Source organism: Haematobia irritans, chromosome 1, assembly GCF_050003625.1.
Source record: "Haematobia irritans isolate KBUSLIRL chromosome 1, ASM5000362v1, whole genome shotgun sequence".
In the NCBI taxonomy this organism is placed as follows: Eukaryota; Metazoa; Arthropoda; class Insecta; order Diptera; family Muscidae; genus Haematobia; species Haematobia irritans.
The window spans coordinates 181,940,062-181,955,771 of NC_134397.1; the positions used below are offsets into that span (position 1 = coordinate 181,940,062).

At 32.6% G+C, this 15,710-nt stretch overlaps 2 protein-coding genes and 1 long non-coding RNA gene across 3 annotated transcripts; 1 reads left to right on the forward strand and 2 right to left on the reverse strand.

The window, feature by feature from the left end:
* Positions 1-301: 301 nt before the first annotated feature.
* Positions 302-7,700, reverse strand: elm (calcineurin like EF-hand protein 1 elm). The gene is made up of 3 exons (XM_075292252.1): positions 7,530-7,700; positions 1,159-1,422; positions 302-1,094 (listed from the first exon to the last, which is right to left on the reverse strand). The coding sequence occupies exons 1-3, from the start codon at positions 7,594-7,596 to the stop codon at positions 856-858; spliced, it is 570 nt and encodes a 189-aa protein (XP_075148367.1). The 5' UTR covers positions 7,597-7,700; the 3' UTR covers positions 302-855.
* A 3,039-nt stretch (positions 7,701-10,739) lies between these two features.
* Positions 10,740-11,925, reverse strand: Rtca (RNA 3'-terminal phosphate cyclase). The gene has a single exon (XM_075292253.1). It carries the CDS (start codon positions 11,845-11,847, stop codon positions 10,780-10,782), a length of 1,068 nt encoding a protein of 355 aa, XP_075148368.1. The 5' UTR covers positions 11,848-11,925; the 3' UTR covers positions 10,740-10,779.
* Positions 11,926-13,131: 1,206 nt separating this feature from the next.
* LOC142242938 (uncharacterized) lies at positions 13,132-14,839 on the forward strand. The gene is made up of 4 exons (XR_012724259.1): positions 13,132-13,452; positions 13,518-13,881; positions 13,946-14,277; positions 14,342-14,839. It is a non-coding gene; the product is annotated as an uncharacterized LOC142242938 (long non-coding RNA).
* Positions 14,840-15,710: the final 871 nt, after the last annotated feature.

Sequence of the window (15,710 nt, forward strand, 5' to 3'; positions counted from 1 at the left end):
AAATTTGGTACGTGGTGGTAGTATATGATATTTAACAACCATGTGAGTTGAAATTTGTGGATGACAGTCTTTCGTAGAAGTTTCTACGCAATCCATGGTGGAGGGTACATAAGATTCGGCCTGGCCGAACTTACGGCCGTATATACTTGTTTTGTAATAATCAGACAGTTTTATGTTTGTTTTTTTTTCTGCTCATTATTTGTCGGCCGAGTTTACACAGTATTACATACACAGTAAAACTAAACAGCCTAAAAGCATGCTAATCTTTTTGAACATATCAAATAGGGAAAACACATCTGAATAAAATTTTATTCAAGTACATACACTTTTTTATTTCAACAATGACTTTTATGTCCGTTTTAATGAATTAAATTTTAATCAGAGCTATTTTGAAAATTTGATTTTTTTACTCTATAAAACATTATATATTACAATTGCTAATTGTTTTATAAATGTATCTCATATCAGCTTTATTATTTCCTTTTCTAATGTGGTACGTTATTTTGGGTAAAATAAACAACGGAATGGATTAATAAAAATTCATAAATAATAATAATAAAAAAAACATAAAGACTCAAAATATTGCTAGAAAAAGGTTAAATCAAAATTACCTATTTTTAATACTTTTCACTATGTATATGCATGTTTCTATGTTATAGAAAAATAGAATTTATTACATTGAATGCTTATATCATCATCAGTTTGGATGTTTCTTTTGGTTAATGCAATATCGTATCAATTTGTAAAATTAGCTTTAAATATTTCTATTAATTGTGAAATATTTTTTTCTTCTAAGTTATATACTTGTTTTTGTGCCAGTGTTTCTTTTATCATACTCTTCATTCCCTAATTTTTCTAGTTCAAGAAACGTATGGACATTTTCTGCTCAACATCGGTACGTTCTAAGGCCTTGCAGAAATCCTCGAAGGAAATTTTACCCTGGCAGCATAAATCGGCTTCCAAAATTGTACGCTCGGCTATGCTCACCAATTGGTCTTGGCTAATGTTGGCACCCACCATCATATGGAGAATGCTTAATAATTCATCACGACTAATTACACCATCATCATCCAAATCGTACATTTTGAAGGCAACTAAACGAAAAACAAACATGTTGCGTATTTTGTGATGTGTTTTAAATAGAGATTCTTTACATACATTTCAACTTATCCTCTCTGGAATTCAATTTATTTTCCTTTTTATCCTTCGTTGGTCGGAAATGGGCCAGTACATTCATGAATTGTCGAAAATTGACACGATCGTCGGTACTGTCAGCAAAAAAGGCATGTACAATACGTTCGCACAATGGATTGATAGCTAATTCGGGAATTCGAAGAAAATCATCACGTGACAAGGTTCCACAGTCTCCACGATCCAACGAAGTAAAACGTGAATATAGACGTTCTATCTGATTGGGAGTAACTGCAAAGAAACGGGAAGAAATTAATTATATTTTAATTAAATAATCATCAAGTTCACCATGATATTACTTCATATCAGTGTTGCCAGGTTGGGGGGTTTCCCCCCAAATTTAGGGGTTTTTTACACGTTTAGGGGGATTTTTAGGGGTAACATTTATTTGGGGGGATTTTTGGGGGTAAAAAAATATCTTAGATCTTATAAAGTGGAGAAATTCTCAACAAAATTTGGAACAATTCTGGCATGAATTTTGAGAAAAAAAATAAGGGAAGTCAACCCATGTTCCTAAATACAAGCAAGTATGCAATGACATTCTTTTTTAAACGCATTTTTAATATTTGATACAATTAAAAACAAGGTTAGGTTAGGTTAGGTGGCAGCCCGATGTATCAGGCTCACTTAAACTATTCAGTCCCTTGTGATACCACATTGGTGAACTTCTCTCGTATCACTGCCCGATTCCATGTTAAGCTCAATGTAAAGGGATCTCCTTTTTATAACCGAGTCTGAACGGCGTTCCACATTGCAGTGCAACCACTTAGAGAAGCTTTGAAACCCTCAGAAATATCACCAGTATTACTGAGGTGGGACAATCCACCGCTGAAAAACTTTTTGGTGTTCGGTCGAAGCAGGAATCGAACCCGAATTTGTGACAAGTGGTATAATGATTTTTATTTACTTCAAAAGAAAATTTTTAGCATTAAAAAACTTATTTTGTCTAAAATTTTGTTCCTCAGAAAAAATCTTCTTTCAGTTTTTATATTTTTAATAAGTGTATCACTACAGGATTTTAACGAAATTTTGGGCCTCTTTTTGTACTATTTACATACTTAAAATTTTTGGGGGTTTTTGAAAAAAGTCTAGACCAATTTAGGGGTTTTTTTCTTAAGATTTGGGGGGAAGAATCAAAAATTACCTGGCAACACTGCTTCATATGGGACTTATAGTGAGTAAGATACTCTATATATAATTTACAAAATTAATGGAATTCGACCTATTTCAAGGGTTTTACTAAAGATGAGACAAAATGAAGATTTGTTAGAAATCATAGAGGTTCTTGAGAAGAAACCTATTATTTTGTCAAAATTTTCTATAAAAAGATTTTTTTTTTCAAAATTGTATTTATATAGAAAAGTTGTCAAAATTTTATTTCTATAGAAAATTTTGAAAAAATTTTATTTCTATAAAAAATTTTGTCAAAATTATGTTTCTATAGAAAATTTTGTCAAAATTTTAATTCTATAAACAATTTTGTCAAAATTTTATTTCCATAGAAAATTTTGTCAACATTTTATTTCTATAGAAAATTTTGTCAATATTTTAGAAAAAATTTTGAAATTTTATTTCTATAGAAAATTTTGTCAAAATTTTATTTCTATAGAAAATTTTGTCAAAATTTTATTTCTATAGAAAATTTTGTCAAAATTTTATTTCTATTTCTGATTGATTATCGTTGACCTTTTTATTCTATTTTTAAACAATACTTATCGTAGTTTCGGCTATAGGTCGATTAAAAAACATAGGATTGATGTTTTTATTTAAGTTTTATTTCCAATATTTCGGTTGAAATTGACCGACACGGGCTATATTTGAATTTTATCTGCGCAGATACAAATTTAGTTTCAGCACAATAGCTTCCTTATTGACATTGTTACAAATACAAATGTTGATATTTGATACAAACAGAATGTCAAACTTACAGATCCAATCACAATCCTAAATATAAGAACATACATATATTTCCCCAAACACACACAATTTTGTATTATGTTGTTTTAATTTTGTATTAATTTAATATAGTTAAAATACATATCTCTCTATATATAAAAATATAAAAATAAAATTAGTAAAAAATACTATTTGTTATCATTTTTGTTTTATCAATTATCTGCTATCAAATGTCCAACCAGAAATTATTTACAATTTCAAAAAAAAAAAACAAAAAGTTATGCATGTTGAAATTTGTATTGTTACCATTTTAAATTACTGTGACTTTGAACTATCAACGTAGTTATATGCAAAGACAAATATCAAGATAAAAAAAGTAATAAATATGGGTATAAGTATTGGCGAGTATTCTTTGATAGACTTCCCTCACATTGTCAGAAAGATAAGCACTATTGAAAGCCATATTTTTCAAATGCAAATGCCTCAAATACTAACAGTTTATTGCACAATTTGTCATTGTTTGAGAAACTGGAAAGTATGACTTCTGGCTATTTCCAATTACATACATTCATGTGATGAGTATCTGTATGTATATTTACAACGTATAGATAAGTACAAAAAATATTGTTTTTTGTTTGTTTGTTTGTTTGTTTTTTTTTTTGCAAACTTGAAATGACGTCACTTCCAACCCAATGAAAATACTTTTGGAGACTATATTGTGAATAAATAATAGAAAGGGAAACAATGCATTTCCAAAACAAACAAAAACGGCCAGAGAAAAGTAGGAAAAGTGCTAAATTCATTTTTTTCATTTTTCATTTATTTCATAACATTCCGTTTCTGCTTTTTCTTTATATTTATACTTATTTCTAAAGAGTTTAAGAAAAATAATTTCCTTTTCTTCTTAATTATGCTATGTAGTATTTCAACATTTACGACGTGTGTTTAATCACATTAATAAATAGTTAAAGGAAAAAGTATAACAAAACCTTTATAAATGTTTGACTAGATTAGGAGGCTTAGGGCTAATTTAAGTTGAGGCAATTTCATTAATATGTTTATATATAGATGCTTTACATCTTACATTACAATTTGAGTAGATTTCTTCAAGTTTATCTGATACAAGTGGAAACCCTGAAAGGGAATGTAATCTTTGTGTAGAGAAATGCCATGGTAGGTTAAAAATCATTTTTAGCAGTTTGTTCTGGACTACTTGAAGTTTTTGGATGTGGCACCTGGCCGAAGATGCCCAGAGAGGAGCACAATAGTAAATTATCGGCAAGAATATTGATTGATAATTAACAGTTTCTTATTTTCTCTATTTAATTCCGAGTTTCTGGCAATAAATGGATACATTGTCCTTATAGTCTTGTTTATTTTATGAACTATAGCAGGGATGTGGTCACAAAAATTAAGTTTTTTATCGAGAACGACTCCTAGATATTTAACCTTTACTTCCCATGCTATATTGTGGTTTAAAAACCTTAATGGGGCTTGTGGCAGAAAACATGATTTCCGTTTTCGCGAGAAGTATATTGCTTGCGTTTTGTCAGGATTTACCGAGATGTTCCATTTGTTAAAGTACTGGTATAATTTATTCAGACCATCTTCCAGGTTTTTGGTAATAATAGAGGAGTACAAATTAGAGCTTAAAATGGCTGTGTCATCTGCAAACACAGATATCATACAATTATTTATGATAGGTATATCGACAGTAAATATATTGTAAAGCAATGGTGATAAGCAGGAGCCTTGCGGGCAACCACTTGGGATATTATATTCCTCAGATTTTGTTTCGCCAAGGCAAACCCTAAAAGATCTGCCGTTTAAAAAACTTTGAGTTAGTTTGACAATATAAGTAGGAAACCCAAATTTCATCATTTTAAAGATTAGGCCGTTGTGCCAGACGCTGTCGAAGGCCGCTTTAATGTCAAGAAGTACCATACCGGTGGATAGAGAGTTATTGAAATTTTGGTGGACAATCCTTTTTATCTTCATGAGAGGGTGGCAAGTGTTGTGCTCCTTCCTAAACCCAAATTGCTGCTTTGGAAGAATGTTTTGTTCTTCGATAAAATCCGATAATATATTATGCATAACTTTCTCTAAAACTTTGCTCACCGATGAGAGTAAGCTGATTGGCCTATAAGATTTAGGGTCGAAAGGGGGTTTGTTGGGTTTATGAATAGCAATGGTTTTCGAGCACTTCCATTTATGCGGAAAATAACAAAGTTTAATGCATGAGTTTATTATTCTGTGAAGCAATAATAACCCACTAAGTGCTAAATTAAAATTTTGCGATGAAAGCACTAAGTTCAACGAAAATTATATCTATAAAAGCTGAATAAAATTATATTTTTTTATAAAAATTGGCAAATTTTAATATAACTTAAAAGCTCAAAAACAACATCTAAAATGTGTGTTTTTTCTTTAAAATTTAAAATAAAAGTAAAAAATTACCATTTTCGCTTGATAATGCAAATTTAATATGGGCCTTAAGGAGTGAATTATGTTCAGATTTCGTTGGATAGGTTAGGTATACTGGCAGCACGATATTTCAGGCTCACTTAAACTATTCAGTCCATTGTGATACCATAGTTGTGAACTTCTCTCTTATCACTGATTGCTGCCGAATTTTATATTTAGCTAAATGGCAAGGGACCTAGCCGAGTCCGAACGACGTTCCACATTGCGATGAAACCATTTAAAGGAGCTTTGAAACACACAGAAATGTCATCAGCATTACTGATAATCTGGAAAAAATGTTGGTGTTCGGTCGAAACTACACTACAGTGGCTCCATTTCGATGGTTACTTTTTTAAATTATGGGAGCATATCGGAATATCAACCGATTTCTACTAAAATCAGTAGGGATTTTAACCCAAAACACGTTATTGTTGCTGTCCAAGTCGATTGGATTCAGTCCAATCTGCTGCCATCTGGCATCTACATAATCAAAATTTTCCTAACTTAAACATAAATCAGATCGAAAACCTACAGTGGCGCACATAAATATTGGCACACCAAAAAAAAATTATTAAAACCCACATTTTAAAAGTGATATGAAGCTATTTTAGATTAAAAAAGTTTGTTCTTTCAATATTTAAATCATAATATATTAAAAAAGACACATTTTTTGAGGAACAATAGTTTTGGCACAGGTAGTTCTAAAGTAGTTTTTTTTTTTGGTACATTTAGTACTTTTTGGGCATTCCTTTTTGTTTGATAACATCGTCAAGCTATCTAGATAATGATGGACTATTTTTTTTATTATTTATACCTATATTCTTCCATCTAAACTGCACCAAAGGTCATGAAAAACGGTTAATAATGTGGCCTGAATACTGCGAACAACAAATACATTGTCAGGCGGACGGACACCAAGGGCTAAACCGGCTCAGGAGGTGGTTCTGAGTCGATCGGTATATATTTTATGGAACTTAATATAAATATTTTTGGTAGGCACATTTTTTCGCAGATACCCTGACCACTATGTGGTTTAGTGTGCTGTCCCAATACTTATGTGCGAATAAGGGGCGGTCCTGAGTATTACTGCCAAAGTCGCCATATGTCTATTCCTCCCTCTGTTCTACTTAGTGGTGCACGGTAACAAATCGACTTTTTTAACTGAGTCGACTGGTCGACTATTGATCTTAACCAAAATCGAATTTATCGAATAAATTTACTTTTAGAAATACATATGAACTGATTTTCAACCAATGCCTTGGAACTTTTCCATACATGATTTTGATATACATAATAATCGTCATATATATTTTTGGGCCTCCGAACTTAGTACCCACTTGTAAATACAAAAAATCTGTTCTGTTCGCTACGTTAAATTTGGTTATAAAGAGTTTGATGGATTCCTTCATATTCCCATGCAGAAAATCTGGGAAATCTGACAACAACCAATTATCATTGATACATATAGTGATCTCACATCTTGAGAATACTAACGAATATGAATGAATTATTACTTCCCAGCCTGATAAACGCATTCCATATAATAATGTAATCGGCCTCGAAGTATTTTATTAAAAAGATTTCTTGCCCGAAACATGTACTGAACCTAAAATTATTTTCATCCCAAAAATTAATTATTCCATTACGAATATTTGTTGAAAACGTACATATATCCCCCTCTATATTTCCAAGTAGCAAGACAATTAGCAACTACACATCGTCATCCATTATGTACTGTTAAAATATAAAGCCAATAAAATTTATTATTTTTCTAAACAATTAAGAAAGTCAATAAACAATTATGTATGTCTGATAAACGAAATACAGTCCACATGTACACACACACACTTACTTCAAATAAAAAAACTCAATGGAAATTTAACGAACTCACTTAAAAGCATTAATAAAATTGAGGAAACCTTGAAAGGTTGTGTTACAGCGACTAAATATTGCATTGCCATAATTTCATTTGTACTTACATCCAGTTTCTTCTTGAATCTGTGCAATTTCTTCTGGTCTCAACAATAATGATGATTTGTTACCCATTTTTTAATGATGAAAATTGTATTTATTTACGTCTGGACTTTGTTGAATTAAAACAAAACTATCTTTGGTACGTCGTAGGAGTTTGTACGTAATTTGAGTTAATGAAGTATCAGCTGTTTTTGACGTTCGGCCACCGACAAGCAGGACGGCATTGAAATTTGGCAGTGATGCCATATTATTGGGATTTTCCACATTTGGTGGGTAAATCTGATTAAGATATTTTAGGAAATTAAAGCCCTTAATGCGCTTTACAGACTATAAGTTTTTCCGGACGGAATGTCTGTGTTTGTAAAGAATCTTACAGTGTGTCCAATCGATACGACAATCGTTGATGACTAAACAATCGGTAAATGTGTTATTGATCCCATAAACATACAGCAGTATCGATTATGCCTTCGGACTTAACTTATATATGGCCAATATGTGGGATATGTTGGACATAGGGCTGTCACCCGTGAATTTTTATTTTGAATCCCGGGATTTTTCGGGATCTCGAAGAAAAAAAATAAATAATTCCAATTGGTTAAAATTGTGGGTTTTTATGATTGATTATTAATAAATTGGAGTCTTCACTCAGTGTAAACGGTCCTTAGATCTCATACCCGACCAATTGAGTTAAAAAACAATTAATGTACACCTTGAGTAATAATTTATTGTACATGAGTAAACGATAAGGTCCTTTGAATATGTAATGAGTTCATGTGAAATGGAATTCGTGCCACATAAAATAAAAAGCAATGATGAAAGGTTGTTTTTTTACAAGATCGTGTTTATCTGATAAAAATTTGGATGCCTTGATATTTTTACTTACATCGAAGTACAAAAGGATTATCACAAGTATACGAAAATAAGCCTAATCTAATCCAATCCCTAGAGGTGAGTATTAAGTTCGAGTTTAGCCGCTAAAATCGCTAAAGTGAAAACTAAATCAGTAAATCGTAATTTTTTCACCATTACTTTTCTTTAATAATCCATTTTAAGATATACAAACTTTGTGAAAATTTGCTTTGGGCTATTCCCCATCAAGTTATAATGAAATATGCAACAAATATGTATAATTTTATTCCTTCTTTTACTGATTTAGTTTTCACTTCAGTGAAAAAATGACAATTTTAGAGGCTAAACTCGAACTTAATACCCACCTTAAAATGTTTTGCTGAGTAAGATAGCGATATGAAATGGCTTTTTCACAATGTTGAGTTGGACTAAGTGTTCGTTAAGTATGATAGCAATTTAAAATTGCTTTTTAATTTACTCTTATGTTCTTTTGTTAATAAAATTGAATTAAACTAAATTGGTTTAGTATCCAACAATTTTTTGGATCTGTAGATTGTTATTACTTAAAATATTCAAAGAATCCCAAAAATGTCGGGATCCCGAAAAAATCCCGGGATACTATATTTTGAAATCCCGAATCCCGGGATTTTTAAAAATCGATCCCGAATGACAGCCCTAGTTAGACACGACCATTGTCGTCCTGATAAACTTATAGTCTGCAAGGCGCATTACGATATTTTTGTAGTTTTGTGTTTTACTTTTAAATAACGGACTTTTATAATCGAAATAATAAATGACATGAAAGCACTAACACCATAGGTTAGGTTAGGTATAGTGGCATCCCGATATTTCAGGCTCACTTATAGCGATTTCGATTGGGAAAAAAGGTGCAACATTCTCGAAATTGATAGCAAAATATGAAAGACACTGTGATAGATTTTGGATCCTGTATCTCTCACAATATTAGGAATTAACAATATCTTTGCAATGACGCTATCATTTGGTCGAAAATGCAATCAAGGCAACATATTTTTTGCGAATCGAAAACGCCATTAGACTATTCAGTGAAACCACTTAGAGAAGCTTTGAAACACTCAGAAATGTCACCAGCATTACTGAGGTGGGATAATCCACCGCTGAAACACTTTTTGATGTTTAGGCGAAACTAGGTTTGGACCCACGACCCTGTGTATGCAAGGCGAGCATGTTAGCCATTGCCCCACGGTGGCTCCCATGGAGTATGACCCTTTCGTACACGATCCTCAATAAGATTTCTTTATTAGAACTGTGACCTTGAACTTCTTTCTTACACTTTAAGATTAAAAGTTGAATCTCTTGCCCACCCTTAAGGGCCGAGGACATTAGCGTAGCTAGACAATATTCCTAGGGGGGCTATAGCCCCCCTAGAAAAAAATTAATAGACTGAACTTCAGTTCGATTCATGTTTTATTTTATAAAAATTAATAAAAAATCAGACTTCAATATAACTCGACGATTAATTTATAAAAAAAAGTAACTAAAAGTAGTTCCATACTTTTTCCCAGCAAAAAAATTTTTGTGTTGTGTTTCTAAAGGCACAACTGTAAAAGCACTTCCAAAAAATTTTTTGTGTTGTGTTTCTAAAGGCACAACTGTAAAAGCACTTCCAAAAATGTCTTCACAAAGAAATTAATTATTTTAAATATGCAGGAAGTTGTTTTGATCAAATTTTTTTAACTCATTTCTTCTTTAATAGGTTTTTAATGGGTTGTTGTTGTTGTAACAGTTTATTGTGATTGCATCCATTTTTATGTTATATGCTTTGGTATTCAGCTTATGGCCAGATCGAGGAACTCTGCGACGTGTTGTGTTTTTAATGGGTATTTTTTTTTTGTATTAGATTAAAAAAGAGTAAAAGTTTATAAAATGGTAAAAACTTTTCAAATTTTGCCGCAAAAATGCTAATGCTAAAATTTTTCTGGGGGGTTTAAGCCCCCTCCCCAGAGGCCTTCCTACGCTTATGGCCGAGGAATGACGTGAAATTCCATTGTGATCAATAGGTTTATTAATAATGTTATTCCACGCTATGAATTAACAACTAGAATTAGGATAAAAGACCCTTTTAGCTTCTCTAGGGGTTACCAATTCCTCTTCATTGACTTGACAACGTTCAAATTACACATCAGTAGAGCCTATATATAGAATGTGCATTGATTTTAATTCACTTTATCAACCAATTGACAGCAATTTTAGGAATTGACCATTCTTCCAAAATATCTGTTTGTAACACAAAAAGACTACCAAAAATTTCAATTGAGAGATCGGTTTATTGCCTCCACTTAAAACAGTGGCGAGATCAAATGCTACTGAAATTCAAACTACAAATATTCAATTTGTTATTACCTTTATTTCTTAATTTGTTAATAATCAATTTCCACTCATATATCCAATACCATTACATGTCAATAGAACACGATTGTCATCAATCTTTTCCTCCGTAAAATTAGCTCCGCACATTTTCTCTGCCACATACATTGCGGTCCTAGTGTGATTCGTTAAAGGCGTTGTGAGTATTTTTGATTGTCCCTTTGCCAAAGCCATATAGAGAATCAATTGATCTTGTACATATGGATCCACACAAATTTGTCGTGACAATAACTGTGCTAAATCATTGCCAGCTTTACCTCCTAACTCCTGGGCATCCACTTTCTTCTCGCCTAGACTGGAAGCACCTAAAGTACAATTGGTGGAGGTAGTTGCTTTTAAAATAACCCCAGATCCATTGTCTCGTGCTACATCTGGCGATTCTTTATAGGCCTCTAATTGACATCGGTGTGAACTCAGTTCCTTTTCTGCAGACATTTTCATACTATCGGCCAAGGCTGGAGGCAAACGACCTGCAACAAAACACCATCCCACAATATCCTGTGCAGCACCGAATTGTGTCAAGTTAATCGGTTTGAGATATTTTACATAAGGTATATAAACCTTGCAACGCCCACCTCCTCGTGGATAATATCCTCTTGTAATTAGGTCAAAATCGAAAGAAACTCCAAATTGTTCCAGATTCGGTCGTAATACTTCACTCATAAAATCCACTTGTGGAGCCATTCCCACATTGGTGCCACCCACAAGTTCCAACTCAGATTGGCCTCCAGCAAAAGCCAGTACGGGTAAAGCACATTGCAGGACCAACGATATACTGGCAGCTGTTTGTGTATCTACATAATATTTACCCGGTTTGGTTTTGTTCGGATTAAATTCGACTTGTGTAGACTTGATGAAATTTCCATTTACTTGTGCATCGGTTATTTGCACAAGCAGATTCAATCCATAGAGATGCTGATTGGAAAGGCCGGGATTGGGCCGGTTTGCTCGAATATTAACAATTCGCACCGGTCGTCGAAGAATACAACTGAAACTTAAAGCATTCCGTAAAATTTGACCACCACCCTCTAGGTATTTACCATCGATTTCCAGAAATTCAGTGGGCATACCAATGAAATGAATAATAGAACACCGGCAATTGGGTTAAATTTACAATATCTTTTATCAGCTGTCTGTCAGAGTTGCCAAGTCAATTTATTATATAAGTCAAAGATTATCTGAAATAACAAGATGTCAAAAGCTTCCTCTTATTTTCTAATAGGCTCATGAGCAGAGAATGGAGCCGACCCATTTTTGTCGGCGGCGGCTGACATTAAATTTTTGCATCCGGAGGCGGCGGCTTGACGGCTAAGCCGATATAAATAAGTCTCTTCGGCGGCGGACAATTATCCATTATAAAATCAATTTGAAGTTATCCGAATGGTAATGAGATTAGTTGTACAATCAATCTTACAATCAAATTTACATTTCATTCAAATTTTCTGAGCAGAGAATGAAGCCGCCGAGTCGCGCCGCCGATTTTAGCCGCCGCCGACCAGTTTCTTCCAGCCGAAGCCGCCGCCGAATATATCGACTCATCTCGACTCATAATTAGCCGCCAAGTAATCAAAAATATTGATTTAAATCAGAAAAATTTATTAATAATTGTTGTATTTTTTGTTAAAATGTTTAACTTTCAACACAAAATCCATCAGTATCATGTTTCTATAATAGCTTTGCAACCATTTAGCTCAGAAAATGTAAATGAAATGAAAATTTGATTGTAAGTTTGGTTGTACAACTAATCTCATTACCATTCGGATTACCTCAAATCGATTTTATAATGGATAATTGTCCGCCGCCGAATAGACGAATTTATATCGGCTTAGCCATCAAGCCGCCGCCGCCGGAGGCAAAAAATTAGTGTCAGCCGCCGCCGGCAAAAATGGGTCGGCTTCATTCTCTGTTTCTGAGGTAAATGTTTGCAAAATTATAATAATGGCCAGTTTCTCATCCTCCGATTAATTTTAACCGGAGGATAGACCTCCGGTTAGTAAAATTTTTGTATGGGATCAGCTGTTTTATCGACACGATACATAATAAAACAACATTGAGAAACTGGCCCTAACACTTTGAAATAGATTGATTGGGGGTGAGGCTCAAAATTTTGACTAAAATTACTACAATTATTAATAAAGTTTTTTGATTTAAACTAATATTTTTGATTAATTGGCGGCTAAATTTGAGTCGTGATGAGCCGACATATTCGGCGGCGGCGTCGACTGGCAAAAAATGACCGGCGGCGACTGAAATCGGCGGCGCGACTCGGCGGCTTCATTCTCTGCTCATGAGTTTAGGTTCATACATGTATGAGAGAGTTGGAAAAAAATGGGTATGATGTTACAAATCTACCCAATAAACACAGGATGAGCGTTTTTCAAATGCAACACCTCTTCAGTTTGAGGGTAAATATCATTTTCAACATAAATTCAACTTGACTTGAAAAAGCTCATCTTCAAATTGTTTGCGAATTACAACCAATTTGGCAAAATGTTGACGAAAACTTTGAAAATGTGTTGAAGATAATTGGGGAAACTTTGACAAAACACTACCCTGAAATGCAACGAAAAAACCACATGGTTTTCAATACTACTTTGGACTACAAAGTTCGTGGAAGAAATACAAAAATGTGGAAATTTTTTAATAATCAATTGAAATTGCTTATAATAATTGGTAAGTAAAACTAAAACACGAAATGAAAACTTTAAGGAAGTCACTAAACTCAAATCTCTTTGCAGACAACTAAAATATTTGGATGCTGATTCTTGGACACATTAAGAGGCTGGCCGATGAAAAATGGTAGTAGCTTATCGAGAAGAGAAAGTTTCCATAAATCAAAGTGCAACCAAAAAAACTTGGTATTTATGCTTTTCCATATCAACAACTACTGGATGATAATTCGCATCACATCGATAGTTTAATTTATATCGCATCATCGGTTTAATTTGTTATTTTGTGAATTGAAATTGCTGGAAATTTATTCCAATTATCTGGCCATCAAGTTCCTGAAAATTGCCAGTATTTTAATAACAACAATTTTGTAACACCAACGTTCTTGAGGAAATCACGAAGTACCTGGTCAGTTGGAAGAAATACAAATTGGTAAGTCAAAATAAAAAGTGAAATGAAAACATAATGGAAATCACAAAACTCGATTGTTTTGCAGAAAACTAAAATCATTGAATGGTATATTCTTGGAAGATGTTGGCCGATGAAAAACCGATGAAGGAAACAACAAAGAAAAGTTTTCAGAAAACTTACAAAGTGCAACCAACTAAAACAAAGTGCAACAATTCCTATATCAAGAACTTCTGGATGAAAATGTGCATCATCGGTTTAATTTGTTATTTTGTGAATTGAAATTGCTGGAAATTTATTCCAATTATCTGGTCATCAAGTTCCTGAAAATTGCCAGTATTTTAATAACAACAATTTTGTAACACCAACGTTCTTGAGGAAATCACGAAGTACGTGGTCAGTTGGAAGAAATACAAATTGGTAAGTCAAAATAAAAAGTGAAATGAAAACATAATGGAAATCACAAAACTCGATTGTTTTGCAGAAAACTAAAATCATTGAATGGTATATTCTTGGAAGATGTTGGCCGATGAAAAACCGATGAAGGAAACAACAAAAAAAAGTTTTCAGAAAACTTACAAAGTGCAACCAATTAAAACAAAGTGCAACAATTCCTATATCAAGAACTTCTGGATGAAAATGTGCATTACATCAATTTACATCCCGTCATCAGTTTGATATTTTGTGATTTCCTCTTGCTGGAATCTATTCTAACACACAAGCCAGCAAGTTCCTCGATAGTAATTATTTCAAATTGCCAGCATATTAATGACACCAACATTATGGAGGAAATGGAATTATACATGTAAAAATGTTTAAGATATTTAAAGTTGTATTCATAGTTTTATTTATTAATACGTTTAATAAGATAATTACATTTTGATTTGTATAATATTATTATTTTTATATATTATTAATGTTATTTTTAAGATTATTATATTTGTTAACGAAAAAATAATAAAATTTACAAAATCCCTAGAAATTTAGTATTGACTTTCAGTTAGAACTAGGATTGACTTTCATACAAATTGTGGTTTGAGAGTATTCGCAACAATGCTAGTTTTTTATTTTTCTCACATTGAAAACTGTTTGAGAAATTATTGAGTAGCGATGCATTTCAATTTGAGGATTACAATTGAGAAATTATTGCTATTGTGTTGAATTTTACTGTTGAGGGTAATGTCTGTTTTTTGTTGAGAACGCGATTTTCTCAACAATTTCTCAACTTGAATATTACCCTAATCCTTTGAAAAAATGTTTGAAAAATTATTGAATTTTAGTATTTTTCAAACGTTTGTGTTTATTGGGTAAAAAAGAAAAGAAAATGAAGATTTTTCAATTTGGTTAATAGGCCTGTTTCTGTACTCTTTTTCATTCAACATTTATGCCAAAAGAAATTACTTCAAGTAAATTGCGTTTATTTTTATTTTGTTGTGTCTTTATTGGCACCGTATCTTTACAAATTACATTGCCATACAAGACATAATGACTAATATGGTTTATTTATAATTATCCCAATAAACACAAACGTTTGAAAAATGCTAAATTTCAACAATTTTTCAAACATTTTTTCAAAGGATTAGGGTAATATTCAAGTTGAGAAATTGTTGAGAAAATCGCGTTCTCAACAAAAAACAGACATTACCCTCAACAGTGAAATTGAACACATTAGCAATAATATCTCAAGTGTTATCCTCAAATTGAAATGCATCGCTACTCAATAATTTGTCAAACAATTTTCGATGCGAGTCAAATTCAAAATTAACATCGTTGAAAATACTTTTCAATCTAAATTTGTATGAATGATATCCCCACTTCAAATTGAAAGTCAAAGCCAAAATTCTATGAATTTT